The following is a 20,714-nucleotide window of genomic DNA, read 5'->3' as shown; positions in this document are numbered from 1 at the left end:
TAGATATTATGGCGTGAAGTTCTTTTTATCATATTTGTGCACTTATTTAAACACCCCCCTGGCACACACTTCTGCAAATTCAATTATATATTCAAAGGAGCCATTCAATTTATGCAAGGCTGGTTTACATATAATCCAGGGGCAAGTCTCAGTAACTGATGATAGGTCTGCTCAAGATTAATTAGCATCACTCAGATGAGCAGTGGCATTGTTACAAGCCCGCAGTGTAAAACAAGGGATGTTTTATCCTTTTTATGTGAGCCATTATTTGCCTCCATATGACCCTTTTCAGAAAGGGAAAAGCTTTCTTTATTAGATTTCATTTTGTGAAAAGGGTTTAACACCACCTGTGTTATCCAACAACATCAAAGCTATCTCCATTCCCTTGTTTGCCCCACTGAGCAACTGTATTAGTTTAATTTTTAGCCAAGCAGGAAAAAGGCTCCAAATATCCCAATTTCTTTTCCAAAAATCTTCATTCTTGCTAACAATTTATGAAGATCCAGCACCCCATTTTGGTGATGGTGTAAATGTCATTTTCCTCAAGCTACTCTGTAATATGTGATTGAAATAATAACATGCAGCTAATGGTGACTAAATTCATCCAGTGGTTGGTCTTCATTTCCCTTCAGCTTGAGGATTATTTTTTCAAGGTTAATGAATAGCCCTGTTCTCCCTCTAAGCAGACAGATTTCAGCCATGGATGATTTTCTTTGGGGATGGATCTAACCTCTTCCTGTCTTTATGTTCCATCATATTTGGGTGTTGCTCATATAAAAGTATCTGCATAGGTGGGGGTGTCTTTGGAAATATTGAATATTAAGCTTATGCTGACATCAGTGAAAACAACACTTCTGCTTGTTACTATTCCTACTTTAGTGAACTCCTAAAATCTCTTCAATTTTCTGAACCTGGCTGCCTGGAAGGGAAGTTGCAATGTCAACTTTTGCAGAAAGTGGGACCACCACTGATGTCCTTGCTTGGCAAATATGAATACAAGTCACTGTGGCTACGTGGTTTTATCAAGGATTGGATATAAGGAAGATTTTTTTTACTGTAAAGGTGGGCAGGCCCTGGCACAGGTGCCCAGAGCAGCTGTGGCTGCCCCTGGATCCCTGGCAGTGTCCAAGGCCAGGCTGGATGGGGCTTGGAGCAGCCTGGGACAGTGGGATGAGTCCCTGCCCATGGTGAGGGTGGCACTGGATGATCTTTCAGATCCCTTCCAAATCATTCTGTGACTCTGTGACTGTTAAATAACCCCAAAATCTGTGATGTTCTGCTATACTGTACTACTTTCCTGTCACTTTCTGACATTTCTTTCCTATTCCATGATACAACATGCACTGCAGCAGGGTGAAGAGAGGAGCTGTTGACTTTTTGGCTCACAAGTCACTGTGCTCTGGCTCCCAGCTGAGCCTATATTTCATTTTTAATTCTTCTCTCTGTGGACACAGCAGAGCAAGAAGCTGGTGAGCACTGTCCCCCTCTTGGCACCCAGGATTCACACAGGCAATCTGCTCATCTGAGCCCTTAAAATCAACTCCAGCTTTTTCTCTCCTTGTCCTCATTTTCTGCAAATTCAACTCCACATTCCAATTCTGCTGCCTCTAGTAAATTAATCCTTCTGGCTTATTGCCCTGTCACTCTGTGTTTGGAAGTTTCTCCACTAACCTTTTCTTTCTCTGAAATGTAGGTGCCTTGCTGCTGCTGTTAAGACTCTCCATGGTCTATCCTTTCTTTTCCTATTCAGCTGTACTACAAGGTTAGCTTTGACTTTCAGGCAAGGCACTTGAAAGCTTCCTCAGGTGTTGTCTTGTATCAGCAGATGCTCCCAATTAATTTCCACAAGTTCTCACTGTGTCCTTTTTTCAGCTCCTCACACTCCATCTTCCTCAGTGAGGATAAAACCACCTGTTTAGCTGATTATGCCAGGTTATTGACAATTACATTCCCACTTCAATGAGCACTGCTGCCCCATATTTTGCTACTTAGAGCTTGTTTTGCTTCTGGGACTTTGTAGCAGCTCCCACACAATTTTCTCTGTGTACAGAAGACCTTGTGCCACAGTTGGGCTGAGGAGAGAATGTGTTTACAATTCCTCCAAAGGAATAACTCCCAGGCAGCCCCATCCATGTGTGCTGAGCAGGGGGTGGGGATGGTTTGTGTCTGAATTAAAGGAAATCCAGCTGTCGGAATCTGTGGTATTGATGATTCTGGGATTGTAGAAAATCTCTGTCTGTCAGCCCCACTGCCAAAGCAAAAGCCATAATTGGTCTGTGCTGGTTCCAAGGTTGTTTATTCTGTTTATCTCTCACATGTTCTGCTGCCCTGCCCAGCTCTGTCCTGCAGGGCAGCGTGTGGGGCTCTGCCCTCAGTGGGATGTGACAAACATTAAATACCAGAAACTCCCTGGGCTGGATTTACAATAATGTGCCAATATCTGTCACCTACGTTGGACAGTGTGTCCCCAGCCTGAACCAACAGAAAAATGCCAACACCACAGTGAGACATGGAGGGCATGAAGAAGGAGAAAAAGGACAAGGCACACCCAATTTCCTCCATCTTGTCCCCTTTGGGCCCCTTATCTAGAATCCTAAAATTTTACTTTTGCACCCGTGCCACACTTAATTATTACTTCTATCAAACAGAGCTGGTAATTCATGCTGTAAGATTGAAAACTCTTTTGCATGGACAGAGATCACAGCCAGTGTCTCCGGGGGCTCTGTCCAGGGGGTTCCTGACCCCTGCCAGGGTCCCAGACCTGCCAGGGCAGCCAGAGGGAAGCCCTGGATTCCCACATCTAGCAAAATGAGAATGCCCCATGGAGGCTGAGAGCACAGGATTGGATTTTGCCTCTCACTCTGCTCTCTGGGATGAAGATGATTTTCATTGCTCACTCCTACACAGTCCAGGCTGCCTGGATCTTCCCTTAGAATTTTTTTAATGAGCCTGTTTAATATTTTAATTTTGAACTTTTCACCTAAATTAATTTAAGAAAAAAATAGGGAAATGGTTTAGGTGTAATCTTGCTTGTTATGACAACTGGGAAGGCTTCACAAATGTGATAAATTAAAGGCAAGGATTATTTAAATATAAAATCATGACAACTCAGAAATATTTGCAGAAGCTACTGAAACAGGCAAGGTTTCAAGGGTCATAAAATCTATTAAGAGATCTAGTTATAATGAAAATATGTAATATATACAATTTGTAATTTTTTAGGGCAAGCCTTAAACTTTTTTCAGACCTCTTTATACTTTTTTTCAGCAACAGAGTATTTTGGGGTGTCAGGTACTTTACCCAACAAATCTTCCTAGAGTATACTTGACTAGAAATGTTTGGTGAAGTTTTGTAGAACCATTAAAAAAAAAAAAGTTGCAGTTGGAGTGCACAGAGAATCATTTAACAAGAGTAAGGGATTGAGAAATATTAATGACATGAAATATATTTGTAACTGAGTTCCATAGGAACTGAGACAAAGTTTGGGCTTTCCAGAGGGATGGGTAATTTGGTTGAAAATGAAAGATGGCTTTAATGTCTTCAGTGTTGGGTAACCCTTTATTGCGGAGGAACCACAGGTCAGTGATGAACCAGGTGTTTATTGTGTGAGTGCAGCTGTGGGAAGGAGGGAGGAATCAGGAATATCTCTGTCCATACAGCTCTGGTCGGTGTCAGTGATGCCTTGTGCAGGCTGCCCTAGAACAGAGACTGGACAGAGCTAAAGAATAAAGTCAGGATTTATTAAAAGGCATCAATGGATCCACCTTGGGCAGCACAAGAACCCAGCCAGGGCTGCACCCAAGATGAACCAAAATTGTCCCAAAATGCCCCACAGATCACAGGGTCTCTCACTGGGATCAGTTCTGCTCCATTGGCACCTTGGAGTTCATTGTCCCATTCCAGCTCCAGCCCAGGCAGTCCCATCCTGCTTGTTTTTCTCTCTCCAGCCCACGGTGTTTGTGCTCCTGGGCTGAGATTTGGATCATTTGTCCTTGGTGCCCAGCTGGAGCAGGAATTGTTTTGTCTCCCTGCTCTGTGCAGAGAGCTCACCATCCCCTCATATGAAGCTTAGAATTACACACTAAAGCAGCACAGAATTTGAAAAATATAAAAGCTTTAACCTGAGGCATCATCAGGAGCCATTGGTGCTTGGCTGGCAGAGCAAGGGAGCTTTGCCCTGAGCACTGTGCAGCCCTGGCATGCTGCATGTGCCCAGTTTCTTTGGAGTACTGGGATCTGCAGAGAACCGTGATTCTTTCTTCCCTAAGAGGAAACCAAATCTTTATAGACACACCTTGGGCATGATTCAAGTCTAAACTGAATTACCCTGATCCAGTAGTGGATCCAGTGGTGCAATACTTTGGCAGGCTGGGTTGGGTGGAGGTGAGGAGTGCATGAGATCCTAAGGGACACCAGTGTGGGAACCTCCTAGGGAATAAACAATCTCTGTCCTTCTGTGTGACCCAAGTTTCAAAGATCTGCACTGGAATACAAAACTTCATTCCACAGTTCCTGAATTTCCCTTGATTCACAGGTGTTCAGGCAGCTGCCAATGTATTTTTGAGTGTTAACTTCTTCCAAGTATTTCAGGAATTGCAGTAAAGATCTTTCAGTCAGTCAGTAGTCTGGAAGGTGTGAATGCCAGTTGACATCTGCTGCTTCTCATTCTCTTGTTCAGAAACTACAGGGCCATGCTCAAAAGTATTGATTTGAAAGACTTTGAGGAAGCTCTGTGTGTTCATGGACTACACAGAAATTTGTGTTGTTATGGGGATGGTTAAAGCCAGGTTAAATATAATCAAAGCTTAAAAGCAAAAGGAAGTGAGGTCTTGCTGTAGGAACAGTGATGCTGTACTTGTTTGTAATTTGCATTCCTCCTTTTCCTGATTAAAAAAAAAAATCTTTCTTGGAGGTTCATGCAAATATTCCTGCATAGGGGTATCCTGTAGAAGTGTAGAATTGTCCTTGAAAATAACATGTTGAAATAAAGCCATCTGATCTTAGAAACAGTAGTTTGGAGGGAAGAAGAAAAGGGGTTCCAGTGGATATAAAACATGGAATGTACAAAGATATTTTTTGGACACCACCTTTGGAACGGCACAAAAAATAACATTTAGGAAATGAGTTTTATTTATTTTTATTTCCTTTGTAAGCTTGGGTACAAAACATCTAAGTAAAAGGCCTACCACAAAGAAAGAGAGAAAATTAACCCAGAAATGTTTTCATTTTTCTTGGTTTTAGGTGGTTGTTCATTTGATGAGCACTACAGTAACTGTGGTTATAGCGTCGCCTTGGGAACCAATGGATTTACCTGGGAGCAGATCAATACCTGGGAAAAGCCAACAATGGATCCTGCTGTCCCAACTGGTGAGTGAGGAGCCTCATCAACAATGATGAGATGCAATTCTTGGAGAGAATCAGATATTATTGCTGTGTATGTGTCTGCTGGCTCTGGCTACACACAACAGCAGAGCAGGATTTAATTCAGTGATAAAATGTTAATTTTCTGTTCAAAATATTCTGGTAACAGAATTCATAGATGTGAGGTGGCTTTTTGCAACATTTGCTACAGGATACACTTGCAGAATTGTTTTACATTTCTTATTCTTTCTTTGTTTCTCATTTAGCAGAGAGGAAATGTTTTAGATATAAAACTCTAAGGTTCAGCCAGCTTTTGGCATGTTTCTGGATGAGAGAGTTATCTGGAGGTTAGCAAGTTCATACTGGACAGGCCAGTAGAAGTAAAGTCTTAAAATGTGAGGAAATATTGGACATTTCAGTTACCATTTAGCTCTAAACTGATGGTTTTAAATTCCAATTTTGAGAAAGGCAAGAAAGTTCCTAAAGAATTAGTTGTGGTAGCTAATGCTTGATTAGGCTGGGACTTGAGACAGGAGAATTTTCATATGCAAGAAAAATATTTCCAGCAGTGAGAGTTACCAGAGTTTCTAACTACTAATATGTACTGAGTATGGTGTAGACTTCCATGTGATAGTTGGAATATTCTTAGCAGAGCTCATGGTGGTGATAATTTCCAAGTTTTGTTTTCCATTGGAAGTTACCATTATGCTTCATGTGGGAATGAATTCTCTAGCCTTAAATTGCTGTGGATGCTTTGTTTACATTGAAAAAGAACTGGATTTAAGAAAACACTTTAAAGTTCACTAAAAATCCTACTTTGTCTATGTTGGTTGCCACCTAAAATAGCAATACAAGTCTGTTTCAGGCACACAGTGGCAGAAAGACTTCATCAACTAAAAGACTTCATCACTTCTAAAAAAAGAAATATTTGTTCTGGTTTGTGCATTGCACTGTGAGAGCATGAACTACATGGAAGAACAGAATATAATATTGTTCAAGACATATTCTTATGCCTGTAATTATTGGGATAAGAGACTTGTAATTGCTAGCTGCCTGGAAGGACATGGTGTGGAGCTGAGACAGCAACAGCTCCCTACCACAGCCACTGACAGACAGCCCAGACCCCATTCCTGGGTGTTTGGCAGTAAAAAATAGCTCAGGAGACACCAGCCTGGCTGGGCCTCCCCCAGCACTGAAAGCTGTTTAAGTTCTGTGGGTTTTAAATCATTTTATCATTGGAAATTGCTCAGAATAGGAATCTTCAAAGTGTGTCACACTTTGGTTTGGCTGTGGCATCCCTAAAGGGGTTGACTGTGGAAGTTGCAGATTTTTAGTTCTGTCTGTAAGAATGTATTTCATGATTCTGGATGTTGTTGTGTTTTAAATCATGGCAATTTTATCTCTGAGGCTCTTCGGATTTTGGTTAATTGTTGTGTCCTTATTTTGTGTCCTTGGTAAAAACCAAGCTGGATAGACATGGCCAATGTTTGAGTTAACTGATCTCAGAGGGAAGGAGTAGGAATTTACAGAATTTTGATGCCATTGAGAATCTGGAACACATGGGAAGGTTTATGTGGCTTGCACTGGATGAGTCCAATGCTTTGTTAATTCCAAATGTTAACGGAAACCCTTCCTGGCCTCCTTATGGAGGTGTTTTGTCATCTGAAATACCCTGGAACTGTGGAGGGTCAGCAGAAATCACAGAGCTGGAAAAGACCTCCGAGGTTATTGACTCCAACCATTATCCCAAGCCATGCTCCCACATCTCTGTGCTGTATCACCACATGTGCCACATCTCCTCATTTTATGAATTCTTCCAGGGATGGAAACTCCACCACTTCCCTGGGCAGCTGTTCCAGTCCTTGACAGCCCTTTCAACAAAGAAGTTTTCCTAATATACAATCTAAACAACAAAAGACAAGCAACAGCCTGGAATGGCATGATTAAAAAAACCCAAAGCAACAAAGCTACCCAAAAAATCCCAACCCCAAAAATATCACTCATATCCACAAAAAACCTCTATGCCAACCCCAGAATATCACAGTGTAGTTTCTCCAAATACTTGTGGTTTCACCCTTTCCTTGATATCTGGTACAATGAAAAAATATCTAGAGATACTCCAGCAGCTGCAAATGTACAAAAACCAAAAAATGTAGAAAACTTTATTGCAGTTAAGAGGCAAAGATAAAGCAGCTATCAAGTGGGAATGTACTGATATAGAAATACTGTGTAAGAAGGTTTGAAGGAGCACGAGGGGACATGAGTCAGTTCCTGATGTGAGTGATTGATGTCACAGGACTGTTCACAGAGAACAAAGGGTAAAATCAGTAGGTGGAAGATCATGGACAACAGCAAATGCGTAGAGAAGGGCCTGGTGTAACAAACCCCATGTTTTCAAGAGCTGTCCAAGCGGTGCTAACCTTGGAGTAAATTGCAGTGTTCAATCAGACCCCCTGAAGCTGGTGAGATTTTTTGGAGCTGTTATTGAGAATCTGTCGCTGGCTAGAATTCTGATGTTTGTGTTGGTTACTCTTCGAAAAGCTGTTTAGTGGGAATAAAAGTTGTTTACTTAATATTCATGTAGAGGCAAAGCCAGGTGGATAAACTGAAGAACAGCATGTTCCACTCCTACAAGCAGGGACATCTTTAAAGCTGGAGTCCCGGAACACGTGATGATTGACTTTCCATTCCATTGCATTTCTCCACAGCAACTGAGAGAAGCAGGGTGTAAATCCACTGAGCTGCAGGGTGTAAGAGGTGCTAACAAAGGGGTGTTCATGGAATAAGCACCCAGAGGCACAACAGAACACAGAAAGTGGTGGCAGGAGTGCCAGCAGGGCTCTGGGATGCAGTAGTGCAGATTTTTATGTTGGGACCGTATTTTAAATGCTGCCTTACTTTAATAGGTGGAAATGGGTTAAAATGCTACATTGTGGAAGTGGTAAAAACAAAAAGTGAGCAGGAATTAGGTTGGTCCAGTGGCACTGAGTCAGCCTGCAGTGCTGGAAGCGTGGCCAACCCCCAGCTGCTCAGCCCTTTGCTCTGGAAAACGTTTTGGCTTTCCTAAGTACCAGCAGATCCCTTTGAATTCAGCCAAGCCACAGAACTGTGTCCTCCTGAATACCAATGATGCTGTCTAGCACTTTTTAAAGTCCTTTTCACTGCTAGATCTCAGTGTGCTCTTCAAAGGAGGTCAGTACCATGAATGAGAGCCCGAGTCCCCAGAGCTCTGTAATTCTCTGCTGACACACTGCTGTGAAGGTCTCTGCCCAGGGATGTCTTTCTGGTCTTTATTTTTTTAATTAAAATGTCAAAAAGAAAAAAAAGAAGCCAATTAAACTGCTCCATTAGCAATGTAGAAGTTTGTAGGCAATTTGTTTTACTCCGTTGCCAGCAAATAAACTGTTTCCATGAATTCTGTGATTAATTCCTTAGGGCTGGAAACAGTGTTAATTGGGGGATTAAGAACCAGATGTTTGTTGTTCTGCATAAATGTTTCAAAAACGTGGAACACATGAATGGTAGGTATCCAACCCCCAGATTTCAGTGGGACTCTGGTTCCACCTCCTTGCACAATAGCAGGAGTGATTATAACAAAATATTCTCTAACAGATGGGTGTTTACTTAAGCCTGAATACCCTCAGTGATGAGTGTTCTGCAGCTTTTGGGCTGTTTGTTCCACAGTTTGAATTGTAGAGGTTCTCAAAACTTCATTTTCCTTTCTGTGGCTTCAACTCATTATCTTTTTTTTCCATTTTTGAATAGGGAGAATAAGCAGTTGTTGCTCTCTTATAACCTCTCTGATATAGTGGCATGCAGTTAAATCTTTATTCTGCAGAACTAAATGTGAACCAGTCCTTTTAACCTTTGTTAATTGTCTTGTTGTCTTCCCTGTGCCTTCAGTCATTATTTTCTCATCTTTTGGGGAATATTTGGTTGAAGTTGTGCTACCACTCTGCATGGCAGTGCTGGGAGGCACAAGACCAACCCAAGCCAGTCTGGGATCCTGTGAGAGCAGGACTTGAGCTCTTTTGTGGGTCTTGTTTGAAGCAGATGCTTGGTTAGCACAACAAAGAAATGTGTTTAGATCGACCAGTCAAAAATTCTGCTCTTATTTTCCGTGTCACCATTTTGCAGCATTCCAAGGAGCCAGGACCTGGCTGCTCTGGCAACAGTTGCAAGAATAATATTAATAATGAAAGTATTTAACATTTAAAGTTCAAAGTACTTTACTATCATTTGCTAATTAACTCCAATGGAGACTTAACCAGGGCTGACTAGACTGAAGTAATTACTTTAATTGTATTAAATATGATTCTATCTGATTGCAAAGGTATCATGTCTTGTGCATTTGTGCAGCTGCATTCTTTGCTGTTCCCACGTTTACTTTATGAAGTTTTCCTGTTTCAGCTTAGCAGATAAATAATCAGCACACAGAGGCTGAATTTCTGGCCCCATCTGCCTGACTGCTCACTTCCTTTCATCTCTGTAGCACTTAGAGCAAATGCTACTTTGCTTTCACAGAAGCAAACAATAATTCTTCCAAAAGAAATGGAGTACATGTGTGTATAAGCATAGATCTGCACCTCTGTGTGCTCCATATCACTGCTGTTTCTTGCTTCACTCTTTTCCAGCTGGGCATTGTCTAGGAAACAGATGTGTAGGTATGAAGAATATATGAATTAGCAAAATATTTGGAATCAATAATAATATTGAGCATGACATCACTTGTTGGTTACCTGGCAAGTTCAAATGACCTCACACTTTGCATCCTTATTCCACAAAACATCTTCTGCAAAGAGCAACAGTACCTTCTATAGTTGAAGAGGAATTTTGTGATAGAAATTGGTGCATTTTTATCCCACATGGAGTCATTTAGGTTGGAAAACTCTCTAAGATCATCAAATGCAACCATTACCCCAACACTGCCAAGGCCACCACTAAAGCATGGTCCCAAGTGTTCCATGACATATTTTTGAACGTTCCCAGGGATGGTGATTCTACTGCTGCCCTGGGCAACCTGTTCCAATATCTGACCAACCCTTTTGGTGAAGAAATTATTCCTGAGAACCAATCTAAGCCTCCCCCTAAGTGGTGGGTGTTTTGAGATATTTTCAGGCCCAAATGAGTTCAGAGTGTAGCCTGCATCCTGTGTCTCAGTGAAGTGAGCCCAGCTCAGAGCTGTTCAGGGTGTGCAGTGCATCACCTCCCCTGATGGATGTGATGGATCCCCCACCACAGCACCACCAACTGAGAAATCACAGCAGAATCTCTGTCTTTCCTCTAGCAGCAGGGATGAGAGGTGGGGGGCTCTTCCCACACCTAAATGAGCATGTTCCTTTGTTCCAGGAACTGGGGGAGTCTCTGAGCTTCTGACTGCAAGAACAGAAGGGTCATCATCATTAGTGTTGCTCTGTGAAATACTCATTTAGCAGGCAAGCATCGAGATGTATCCAGGAATTCCAGATGGCCAAATTCCACTTGGGCTGCACTGAACTGAGTGAAGTTTTATGGGAGTCTAATAGGCCAAATGCTTTCCTGTGTCACCTTTGTCTTTTTGTGAGTGGCACCATGGAGTTACAGCAGGAATGGATAATTATCAAACAGCTTTCCTTCTGGAAGGTGATAACCCACACTGGATGGGCAGGATGCTTTAATTCTGCTCAGGAGAGGAGAGATGTGAAGCTACTGCTGACCTCTAGAAGGCCAGACACCCTCTGTGCATAGGTCAGGCATTTGTCTCCTCTCCCTGCAGGCCAGAATGGTGCCAGCAGGAGTTAGACTCAATATTTGTAAATTTGAAAGGCGAGGCAGTAAAATTAACATTTCCCCGTGTCTGAGCGTATTAATTCTCGCTTACAAGAAAATACAAAAAGAAACTTGTTAAAGGAATAAATTAAAATTCATCTGTATATATGATGAATCATGATTCAGTTTTGTCTGAGAGGGAGAAAAAAATTGGCTCAGCTGCCTGTATATTTTTTTTCCTCCAAAAATATTTAATGCAGGGGAAATTACTAAGAATGAGTCAAATATGTTTCTCCCCACTCTTTCACTTCCATACAAGTAAACAGATTAGTCTGTAGCTTGTTAATGAACTCCAAGTAATTTCTCAGCTGTTAAGGTCTAAAGAGAAAGGGATCTCTGGAAAGTTTCCCCAATGTGTTTTTATTTTGCTATTTACTCTGCAGCCTCCTGTATGTGTTTTGGGATTCTTTCTTGTAGTTGTAAATAATTATTTCCCATTTCCAGAATTCCATCCTTGCTTGATTCTAACCTGAGTTTTTTTTTGGGATTGATTGCAGGTGTTGGGTTTATTTTAGTGGATGTGCATGCCAATGTTGAGGTTTCCAGGAAAATGCACACTTTTGACCTATTCATTCATGCATCTTTGGGAGGAAAGCAATGAGAGGGTTTTTCCTGTCCTTCCAGCCTTCAATTGCTCTGTTTTACTCTCTCCAGGTCCTAAGCCATCCCTATAACTCATCCTGTGATGGCTGCTCACAGCCCAGCACCAGGATTTAGGTGTCTCTTGGAGGAATGGGTTGTCACCCACACATTTTTACCATCTTGTGGTAGGTCTGGGTTGTCAGGAACTAAATCCAACCTGTGTAAATGTAGAAAATCTTGCTTATTCAGCAATGAAGACCACGACCATGAGCTGATTTCATACAGGTAGCAATTTAAATCCATGAGTTTTAAGAGTGATTCTTACCTAATATTTGCTCTGTCTCGTGTTCCTGTGTTCTAACACCCAGTAAAACCTTTCCTTTGGGATGGGATCTGCTGATTTTGCAGTGGGAGACTGTTTGACCTAAGTCTGTGAGGAAATTGCAGAACTATAAATTAAGTATATCACACATAGCTAACTAATTACTTGCTTTTAATGATGTAAAAAGTAGATATAATTAAGAACCTCTCTAGAAGACTTCTGCTGAGAGGAAGTGATATCCCAGTTTTAAATTCTGTGTCACTCCCATTGTAAAGGTGTGGGAGAATTTCTCCTCATATGCTGCTGTCAGATGTCAGCAGAACCATCCTTCCACTTAGAGGGAGGTGGAGTTTTGGTACTGAAATCAAGCTCAGCAAAGATGTGCAGCCTTCAGTGAGCTCACAGGGTATAAAGAAATGATATCAAAGACCAGAATGGCTTCTAGGAAGTGTTTTAATAACTCTGAAGGGATGGCTGTCTGCTGGGAGCACACATAGTTCTGCACCTTGATGTGTTACATGGCACATTTGAACTGTTGTCAGGCTCTTTCTGACCCTTTCCTGCGAGAGCTTCCCCAAGCAGAGCTGTTTGTGAGTGTCAGGACCTTTCCATTATCACCATTAGTGAGCTCATGGCACTTGTGCAGCGCTGCCACAGCATCGCTCAGCATCACCCTGCAAGGAAGGACAAGCAAGCTGCTGGTGAACTCATTTCTCCTGCATGGTTTCAGCACAGAAACATTAATTTTTCTCAGCACCTGTTGGTTCTAGCAGGAACTGATGCCTCTCAGCATCAGAGCACACAGCCTGTGTTTTTATAATGTGTTCTTTTGAGCTCTGCTCAGACATGCTGTCCAGATGCCAACATGTTAAAACTGGTTTTTGTTCAAGGGCTAAGTTAGGGAATTTTATAACCACACCAGTGGAAAAATATTTCTCATGAACAGCTTCAAACTCTTCAGGAGATGGGAAATAGAAGAAATGGGTTTCTTTCAATAGATGAAATTTAATATGAATTCTATTGAAATAAATGTGGTTGCAGGAGTAAACAAGGTGCATAGGTAGAATGAGGGATGGGGAAGGTCTCTCTGACAAAAATTAAATACTAAAATTGATAAATGTGAAGTTAGTGAATATTAAGGAAGAGGCAAATCACTGAGTAAATAGGAACAGAAGTTTTAGGAGGAAGAGATAAATTCTAGTGCTTTTGAAGGAGCTGACAGGATTAGGGAATATTGCAGGTCTAGTGAGGGCCGAGATTTGTAACAACATTTGAAGAATGAATTTTTGAGTAGACAGAATTCTGGTTTTATTTTTTTTTTTCCTCCCCTCAAACTGTGAACCTGATCTGCACTGGGTATTTCCCTTTTTTCTGCAAGGCTTGTGAACAGCCTAGAGATGGACAGGTCTAACAGGAAAGAAGTTCCAAGAGAAGAGTGACCTGGGAACCTGAATGGGGCAGGTTCAGACAGACCAAATTTGAAAGAGGGAAAGAGAAGGCCATGAATGAACAGACAAATACTGACAGATAAGGATTTACAAAAGGAAATGCTGGGGAAATCAGAGACAGAATTACTCTTCAGCATGATCCAAGAAAGCAACTGTGGCATTAAGTAGGGATTCAAGGCACAAGGTGTGGCAGCACATTTCTCTCCCTCTCAGGATTTTTCATAGAGGTGCACAGAGAGAAATGAAAGAGAAAACAATTTATATTTCTGCTCCTTGTTTTTCCTATGTGGAATGTGTTTGGAGAATTGTTTACCTGGGGTGATTGCTTGGTTGGATTCTGGTGAGGATTGTTTGAGCCTGATGGCCAATCCAACCCACCTGGGCTGGACTCTCAGAGAGGGTCACGAGTTGTGGGAGGGTAAGAGATAGAGTCAGAGAAAGTAGTATGTAGTTTTAGTATCCTCCTTTTATATAGTATATGAATGTATTTTAGCACAGTTATAATAAAGAAATAATTCAGCCTTCTGAACTGAGTCAGACACCATCATTTCTTCCCATTGGGTTTGCCTGCATTTACAAGAGAGGATGAGCAACACAGGAAAAGAAGGAAGCAGCACTAAGGCTGTTGCTCAGCCCCTTATGAGCCTTGGTAGCTCTGAGTGAATGCTCAGCTTTTTGGAGTTGTTTAATATAGAGTCAGTGGAACTCTCCTGAAATCCCTTAAATTCAGTGGGAGCTGGGTGTAATCTCTTAGAGGGACTTTGTGCTGCAGTGAATTGTCTGGCTAATGCACTTTTTTCCCTCCATTTGTCTCTTTTGCCCAGTGAGCTCTCTTCTTTCATATTTCTTACTTTTTTTTTTACTTCTGTCATCAACCATCACACCACTTAACAGACTCCCAGCACCTGAGTACAAAGCTATGGAAGAACATCCAAGGTTGCAGTGTTAAGAATTATTTAACTCATGCAGTTTCTTTACCACAAGCCCTGTTCAGTGAACTAACTGTAAATCTTTCTGCCAGCTTCAAAATAAACAGGATGGAGACTTAAAATGAGCAGATTTTCAGATGCTTTACTATTTAATTAGAAGGATACAGATTGTTTGATGGAATGATAATAACAACCTCTGATCACTGGTTCCAATGAGAATTGTTGCTATTGAGAACTTGTGGGGGAAAGAGACTTCATTTCTCATGCTTAGGAAATATTAGCATTTGCTATTGCCAGTATCAGATATTTAGGGTGTGTAATTTGGCACATGAAAAATGCTGGCTTTTAAATCTCTATTCGAAAAGTCATTTATATATGTACAAAGGCAAGTTGATAGCAACAATATTAATATATCCTCATGGAAAAAAAAAAAATAATGTAAGCTTCTCCTACACAGTCAATCCAACCTCCTCTGTGTCATTCACCTCCTTTAGAAGGGACTGGAAACTGTTGTGCTTGTATTCCTTTGAGATGTAAAGTTGTTATATTACAAATTATCACTTGTTTTCAGTATTGACTGGATAAATAAATGCAATTATGTTTATCAATGTTGAAAATTAAGCAACAGAAAGCAATTGTGTGTGTTTGAGGATCTTTTCAAATGAAAAGCTGTATTCACTGAATTCTCATCGGCTCTTTTTCTCCCTGACATGTTTCATGATGTGAGCTCTCAATTGAATGAACAGCTGCAGTAAAAATGGCACCAGCCAAGTCACAGGGAATTCACAGGAAATTGAGATGTTTCAGGCTTCAACACGAGCTATTTGGGCCCTCATTTACCTTGAGAAATGCTTGGCTTTTCCTTAGTAAAATGTCGATAAACATAAAAAGGTGTCAAGCCCTTTGGGTAAACCTCTTATGGGTGGAACAAAGACACTTTTCCAGTTGGGTTTGTCTTTCTAAGGGTGGAAAAAGTTTTCCCTCTGGTCTTCACTTTGTATCTACTTACAGTGCATGCATGAGGGAGTAATATGAAGGAAATGTCAGTGTTGATAAGAAGGATGCAGTAAGGAAAGCAGAATAAGAAACTCTCATCACAGCTCAGGTGTCTAAGAACCTCCTTGATTGATCTCATTCTTCCAAAACAAGATCATCCATCATGCTGGAAATCTGATGCCATCCCTTAGATCTTTGGGAATGCCATCTATTGCCTTGTAGGGTTGGTGGCAGAGTCAGGATGTTTTGTCCCAGCTTCTCACCCAGCCCTGGCACACACAGCAGATGTAGCAGCACGAGAAAAACACCAATTTGGAGGCAGCAAGTGGCTCACTGTCCTTAGAGCCATGAAACAGCAGAGCTGTTCCTGATTAATCTTAAATGCTTTAGAACAAATGTTTTATGTCCTCAAAGTTTATGCAGAGCTTCCATTTTTTAATTTATTTCTGTCCCACTCTTCTCTTACAGCCAAGTTAGTAAAGCTTTAAGCAGTGTGATGAACATTGTCATGGGATAACAGCTCCTGATGCCTCCTCACAAGTCAGTCTGCCCATAAACTCACCATTCGTAGAAACATAAACCCTTCAAAATCTTCCTTTCCCTCCATCCCTCTTGTTTTCTATGTATATGAGACTTTTTCTGCATTTCTGGTCTTCTCCTGCAATACCATCTTCATCTTATAATCTCCTCTAGTTACGGTAGTGAAGATCAAGCTGTGAAGAAATTCAGCAATAAACCCCAAATCACCTTCTCCATCAACTCCAGCCTAATAGGAGATAATCAAAGTATTAAAAAACAAACAAACTATAAGCTAAATTAACTTCTTACTAAATTTGTTGCAGTCTAGGGTGACTGAGTGAAGATGTGCCATGGATATTGCTGTGCTTTCTCATGGCCAGTTTTACTACTCCATCTGTCCACAGCAGAAGAATCTTTTTCCCTGTTTCAGTTTTATAGGTTTGAGTGGTTTAGCAGCACAGTTATGGGAATATTCAAAGGAGGAATCATAACCAGAGAGAAGTGGTTTAGCTTAGTTCTCATTAGCTGTTCATCTAGAACAGATTGCCTAGGATGGACTTCTGGAGTGTGTCTGATTGCTGCAGCATGGTGACTTAATGGGGAGAAGTTTTTACCAGCTTGTTTAAGTGTGCCTGTGCCAACTGACCTCACAGCTTGGTGTGCAGTGAGTGAACTCTAGAAACTATAATTTCAGTCTAGGATCTCATTGTATGTCCCCCCTTGAACTTAACTTGCTGTTGTGTATTTGTTTGGTTTGAATTTGGCATCTGGCATTGCTGATCTGAGCTAATCCTCCACCATAAACATTTGTTCTTCAGCCCAGCTTTCTAATCCAAAAAATCCTGGTCCTTACATTTTTCTTTCTGTTTCCTTGTGCTCTAAGCCTTTCTTCTGATGTAACATTCATGTTCCTAATCCTGCTTTTTCTAGAAACCAGGTTTTACTCCTTCTCTCAGAAGTGTTTTTATATAGCAACAAACCAAGAAGCTTTTAAGCCTCACTGCTGCAGCTCTTATTAAACCATCAAGGCCAGGTTGGACAGGGCTTGGAGCAAGCTGGTCTGGTGGAAGAATGTCCCTGTCCATGGCAGGGGGTGGAACAAGATGGGCTTTAAGTCCTTTCCAACCCAACCCATTCTGTGATTCTGTGACTTCTGCATGTCTTGATTCCCAAGACTTTGTGACCATTACCTTTCCTCCTTTGTTCCCTTCTTTGGCTTCCTCCCTCAGGATCTGCCTCTCACAGCCTCAAGCCCAGGGAGAGACAAATCTGCAAAAGTCTCTCCTTCAGCTCAGCAGGAAAACAGCCCAAACCCACTGCTGCAGCTGAGCTGAACTGGTACAGAGGCATTTCTCAGCCTTGTAGCCTTAAAGTGAGAAACAGGATTTCAAAAGCTAATTTGCTTGTTTTTGTAGCACGATCTTAATTCTACAAGGGAGAGAAGATGATCTAATCTAATTTAATTTTGCTCTTTGAGGAGAAGGGAGATCACTTGGCCAGCTGCTGCTCTGAGCAAACACGGAGCGTGCAGGCTACAAGATAAGCTTTGAACTTTATCAAGTCTCTTGGCAGTATATGCTAATGTGTGCTGTTGGGAGAATTCTGAAACTTTTGCCTCTGATTGTATTAATTAGTTTGCTGCTCTAAATGAGCCGTATCTCACTGTAAAATAAGGAGCTGTTGCACATCAAGCTTTCCCTGTCCCTGATGCTTTAGTGTTTGGGCAGAGTGGACCATGATTTCAAAATCAGGCCAAGCCCATGACCTCACAGTACTGCTGCCATTTTGATTTCTTTTTGAAACTTTAGGCATAATCTATTCAAGCTGTTCATTTATTACAAGAGGGAAAAGCATGGTCTCCAATCCTGGGTTTGAAGAGGAAGAGTTTTGCTCCCCAAAAATTTTAACTTTTCAAACCCAGGGTAAGGAAGCATCTCAGAGCTTCTGTGGTCATGCTGACAAACTCCTTCCAAAAACAAATCCACTGTGATTTAGGGCCACAAGGTTCTTAAAGTCAATGCTGCCTCTGAAGTGGATTTATTGCATTCTTAAACCTGTAGTTTCTAGATGAGGTAAATTTACCAACATGTTTAGATATGTTTTCATGTCCATCACTTTTACAACAGCCTGATACCTTCCACCAGCTGGCAGTGCCCCAGACCCTCCAAACCTTCCACTGACTGGGGATTGCCACCTCTGCTTCCATCCCTGCTCTGCATTCCCAGCATGAAATCTGGCTTCCTCTGAAATCCACAGGGCTGTATCACAAGCTGCAGAGTGTTGGCAGGTGTGTGTTTTAGACATGTACAATAATAGAAAAGTCATACATGCTTTGGAAAAAAAAGGGGTTTTGTTGTGATAATCATTTTAGCTCTTGCTGATGAGCTCATCAAGGTAATTAGCAGCGCCCTGACTCTGATCCTCTTCCCTGCAGTATTGTCCCAGACTGTTTGACAGAGCCATCCCTGTTTCCAGGAAAGCACCAGGGCTTCAGTTTCAGGGTTTCTGTGCTGCGTTTCTTGGCGGTACAGCAGAAGTCCATGACTGTTCCAAGGGAAGGCAGGGCTCCAGTGCCTGGGAGACTTCACTGCAGCCTGGATAACGTGGGCTGAGAACCAACACCCTGTGAGGTGACACAGAGTGACACAGGACCCAAAACTGCTCAAAGCCAGCCTGGGGGGTTCTGACTGTCTGCAGCTGGTGACTCCAGCCTGTCTCACTCCCTGTGTGCCAGAGCTTCTCCTGTCAGCGTGCTCAATTTTACAGATTTGCAGTCTGTTAGGACAAAAAGCTTACCTTTCTCTTCATTATATCATCTTAAAGATGATATAATTGCTTTATGCATGTGGTTTAAATGAAATAAGTGACTTTTTCATTACTTTTTGTGAGCAAGCACAGGTCCAGCCTACAGCTTCAAAGCTAGGCTGGCCTGTTGCTACACTTGATAGACCAAATGCCTGCAGGTTCTACCTGTGCTTGGACCCCTCAGCCATCTCTCTAAGCAAAGAGATCTAAACATTTGGCTGAAATCTCACTTTTGGCTCAAAGATAAGTGTGAATTGTTTAGAAATTCCATTTGGATCCCGGCACTGGTCTGTGAGAGCCTTTCCAACACAGGTAATACACTGGGAATTATTTTGGCTTTCTTGTTCTATCAGCTATCTCTTTAGATTTCTTTTTCCATTTGTCTGAGAAAGACTTAAGAAGTAGATGAATCACCAACATCCTTCTTGTGAAATAGAGAGTTCATACCTTCCATATTAAAGATAAAACTTAATCTCGAGTCCTTCATAAAGACTTCTCTCAGTCTCCATATTCTAGTGGAAAAAGAGAAGATACTGACATTTCTATCTGAAATTAACTATTTTCTCAAATTGCAGTAAGCCAAATGATTTTCCCTTACTACTTTTAGTTACAGGAATGTGACCAACAGTAGGGTTTTTTTTTGGCAGTCTAAAGCTCTCTGCCTGCCTTTATATTTCTTTTTTTAGCTCATGAGATAGCAGACTTAATACTCCCACCTGCTTTTCCTGAATACTTTTTCATTATTCCAAGAGCAAAGGCAATAAGCATTATCTCACTCAATGATAGTTATACTTAAAGGTTTCTTAAACTGAGGTTAGATAAAAAACATGAGCAGCATAAACTGGGGTTGTGAATGTACAGTGCAGCAGCCTGGACAGAACTCAGTGGCAAATTGTGGCAAATTCTCTACATGCACAAATATTATTCTGTGTATTTGATGTGTGTATTCACATAACTCTACTTGAACTTAAAGAAAGTGATAAAACCCATCAAATTTCAGGATGGACAGGGCTTGGAGAACCTGGGATAGTGGAAGGTGTTCCTGCCCATGGCAGGGAATGGAACAAGATGAATTTTATGGTCCCTTCCAACCCAAAGCATTCTGTGATTCTGTAAAGAATAAAGTCCATTCCATATTCAATTTAAAAGGGTTTTGGGGTAGTAACTGAAGCATTTTTATTTTGTTTGCACATGTTTATTTCTGGAGACTGGCTGACTGTGCAGGTGTCTCCTTGTTAGAGAGGAGGGATGGAGCTCTTCCCCTCTGTCCCTCTCTCTGCCAGGTGCTTGGAGCAAGGCTGAGAACTTGTCCCCCTCTGTCCAGGTGTGTTTCTGCAGTGGGATGGGCCTGTCAAATGTGTGCCAAATTTGCTATTAAATGGGTTTTTTTCATTATCTCATCCTCCAGCCTCCTCAAACACCAACCTGTATTTCCCCTTGTTTATTTACATCCCTGTAACTAATAATGCTTTCACAAACCAATTATGCTTTCACAAACTGATTATGCTTTTACAAGTACATGCATAATCATTTATTGTCTCTAATTGAAACTTTGCTGCAAAGACTCCATTATCCAGGCCAGTGGAACAATTTGTGTTGGGTTTGTCATGCTTAGCTGGGATTGTTGAGGCAGTCCAACAGTGCTGTGCTGCCCTCTGCTACACCAGCATCCAGTGAAATCAGGAAATCCCTGCACACAAATCATAACTTCTGCAATCCTTTCATGTCAGCAGAGCTACAGCTGTGCTAAGAAAGGGCAAGTGCTCAGGTGCATAGGTGAAAGCTGAAGGTTTGGATAACACCTTTACTAATTAGTTCAGGCGTGTAAGATAATTCTGCTAATTTTTGATTAGTTAAAAGTAAGTGGAGGATGGTGTAGAAGGGAAGGAAATTATTTCAGCTTCAGTTAACACACAGTTAGAACTACCTTTTCCAGCCTTTCCA

General features: G+C 41.5%; 1 protein-coding gene across 5 annotated transcripts in view; it reads left to right on the top strand.

The window, feature by feature from the left end:
• Positions 1-20,714, top strand: part of PTPRT (protein tyrosine phosphatase receptor type T) — a 465,371-nt gene that overhangs the window by 120,464 nt on the left and 324,193 nt on the right. For all 5 annotated transcript variants that reach the window (XM_021535473.3, XM_021535470.3, XM_021535472.3 and 2 more), the window contains exon 2: positions 5,242-5,367. In XM_021535473.3, the coding sequence (XP_021391148.1) occupies positions 5,242-5,367 (126 nt within the window). The remainder of the gene's footprint in view (positions 1-5,241; positions 5,368-20,714) is intronic.

The sequence above is a fragment of the Lonchura striata genome, chromosome 17, assembly GCF_046129695.1.
Source record: "Lonchura striata isolate bLonStr1 chromosome 17, bLonStr1.mat, whole genome shotgun sequence".
NCBI classification, from domain to species: Eukaryota; Metazoa; Chordata; class Aves; order Passeriformes; family Estrildidae; genus Lonchura; species Lonchura striata.
Note: the sequence above shows the minus strand (reverse complement) of the source record. Positions and strands in the feature narration are given on the sequence as shown.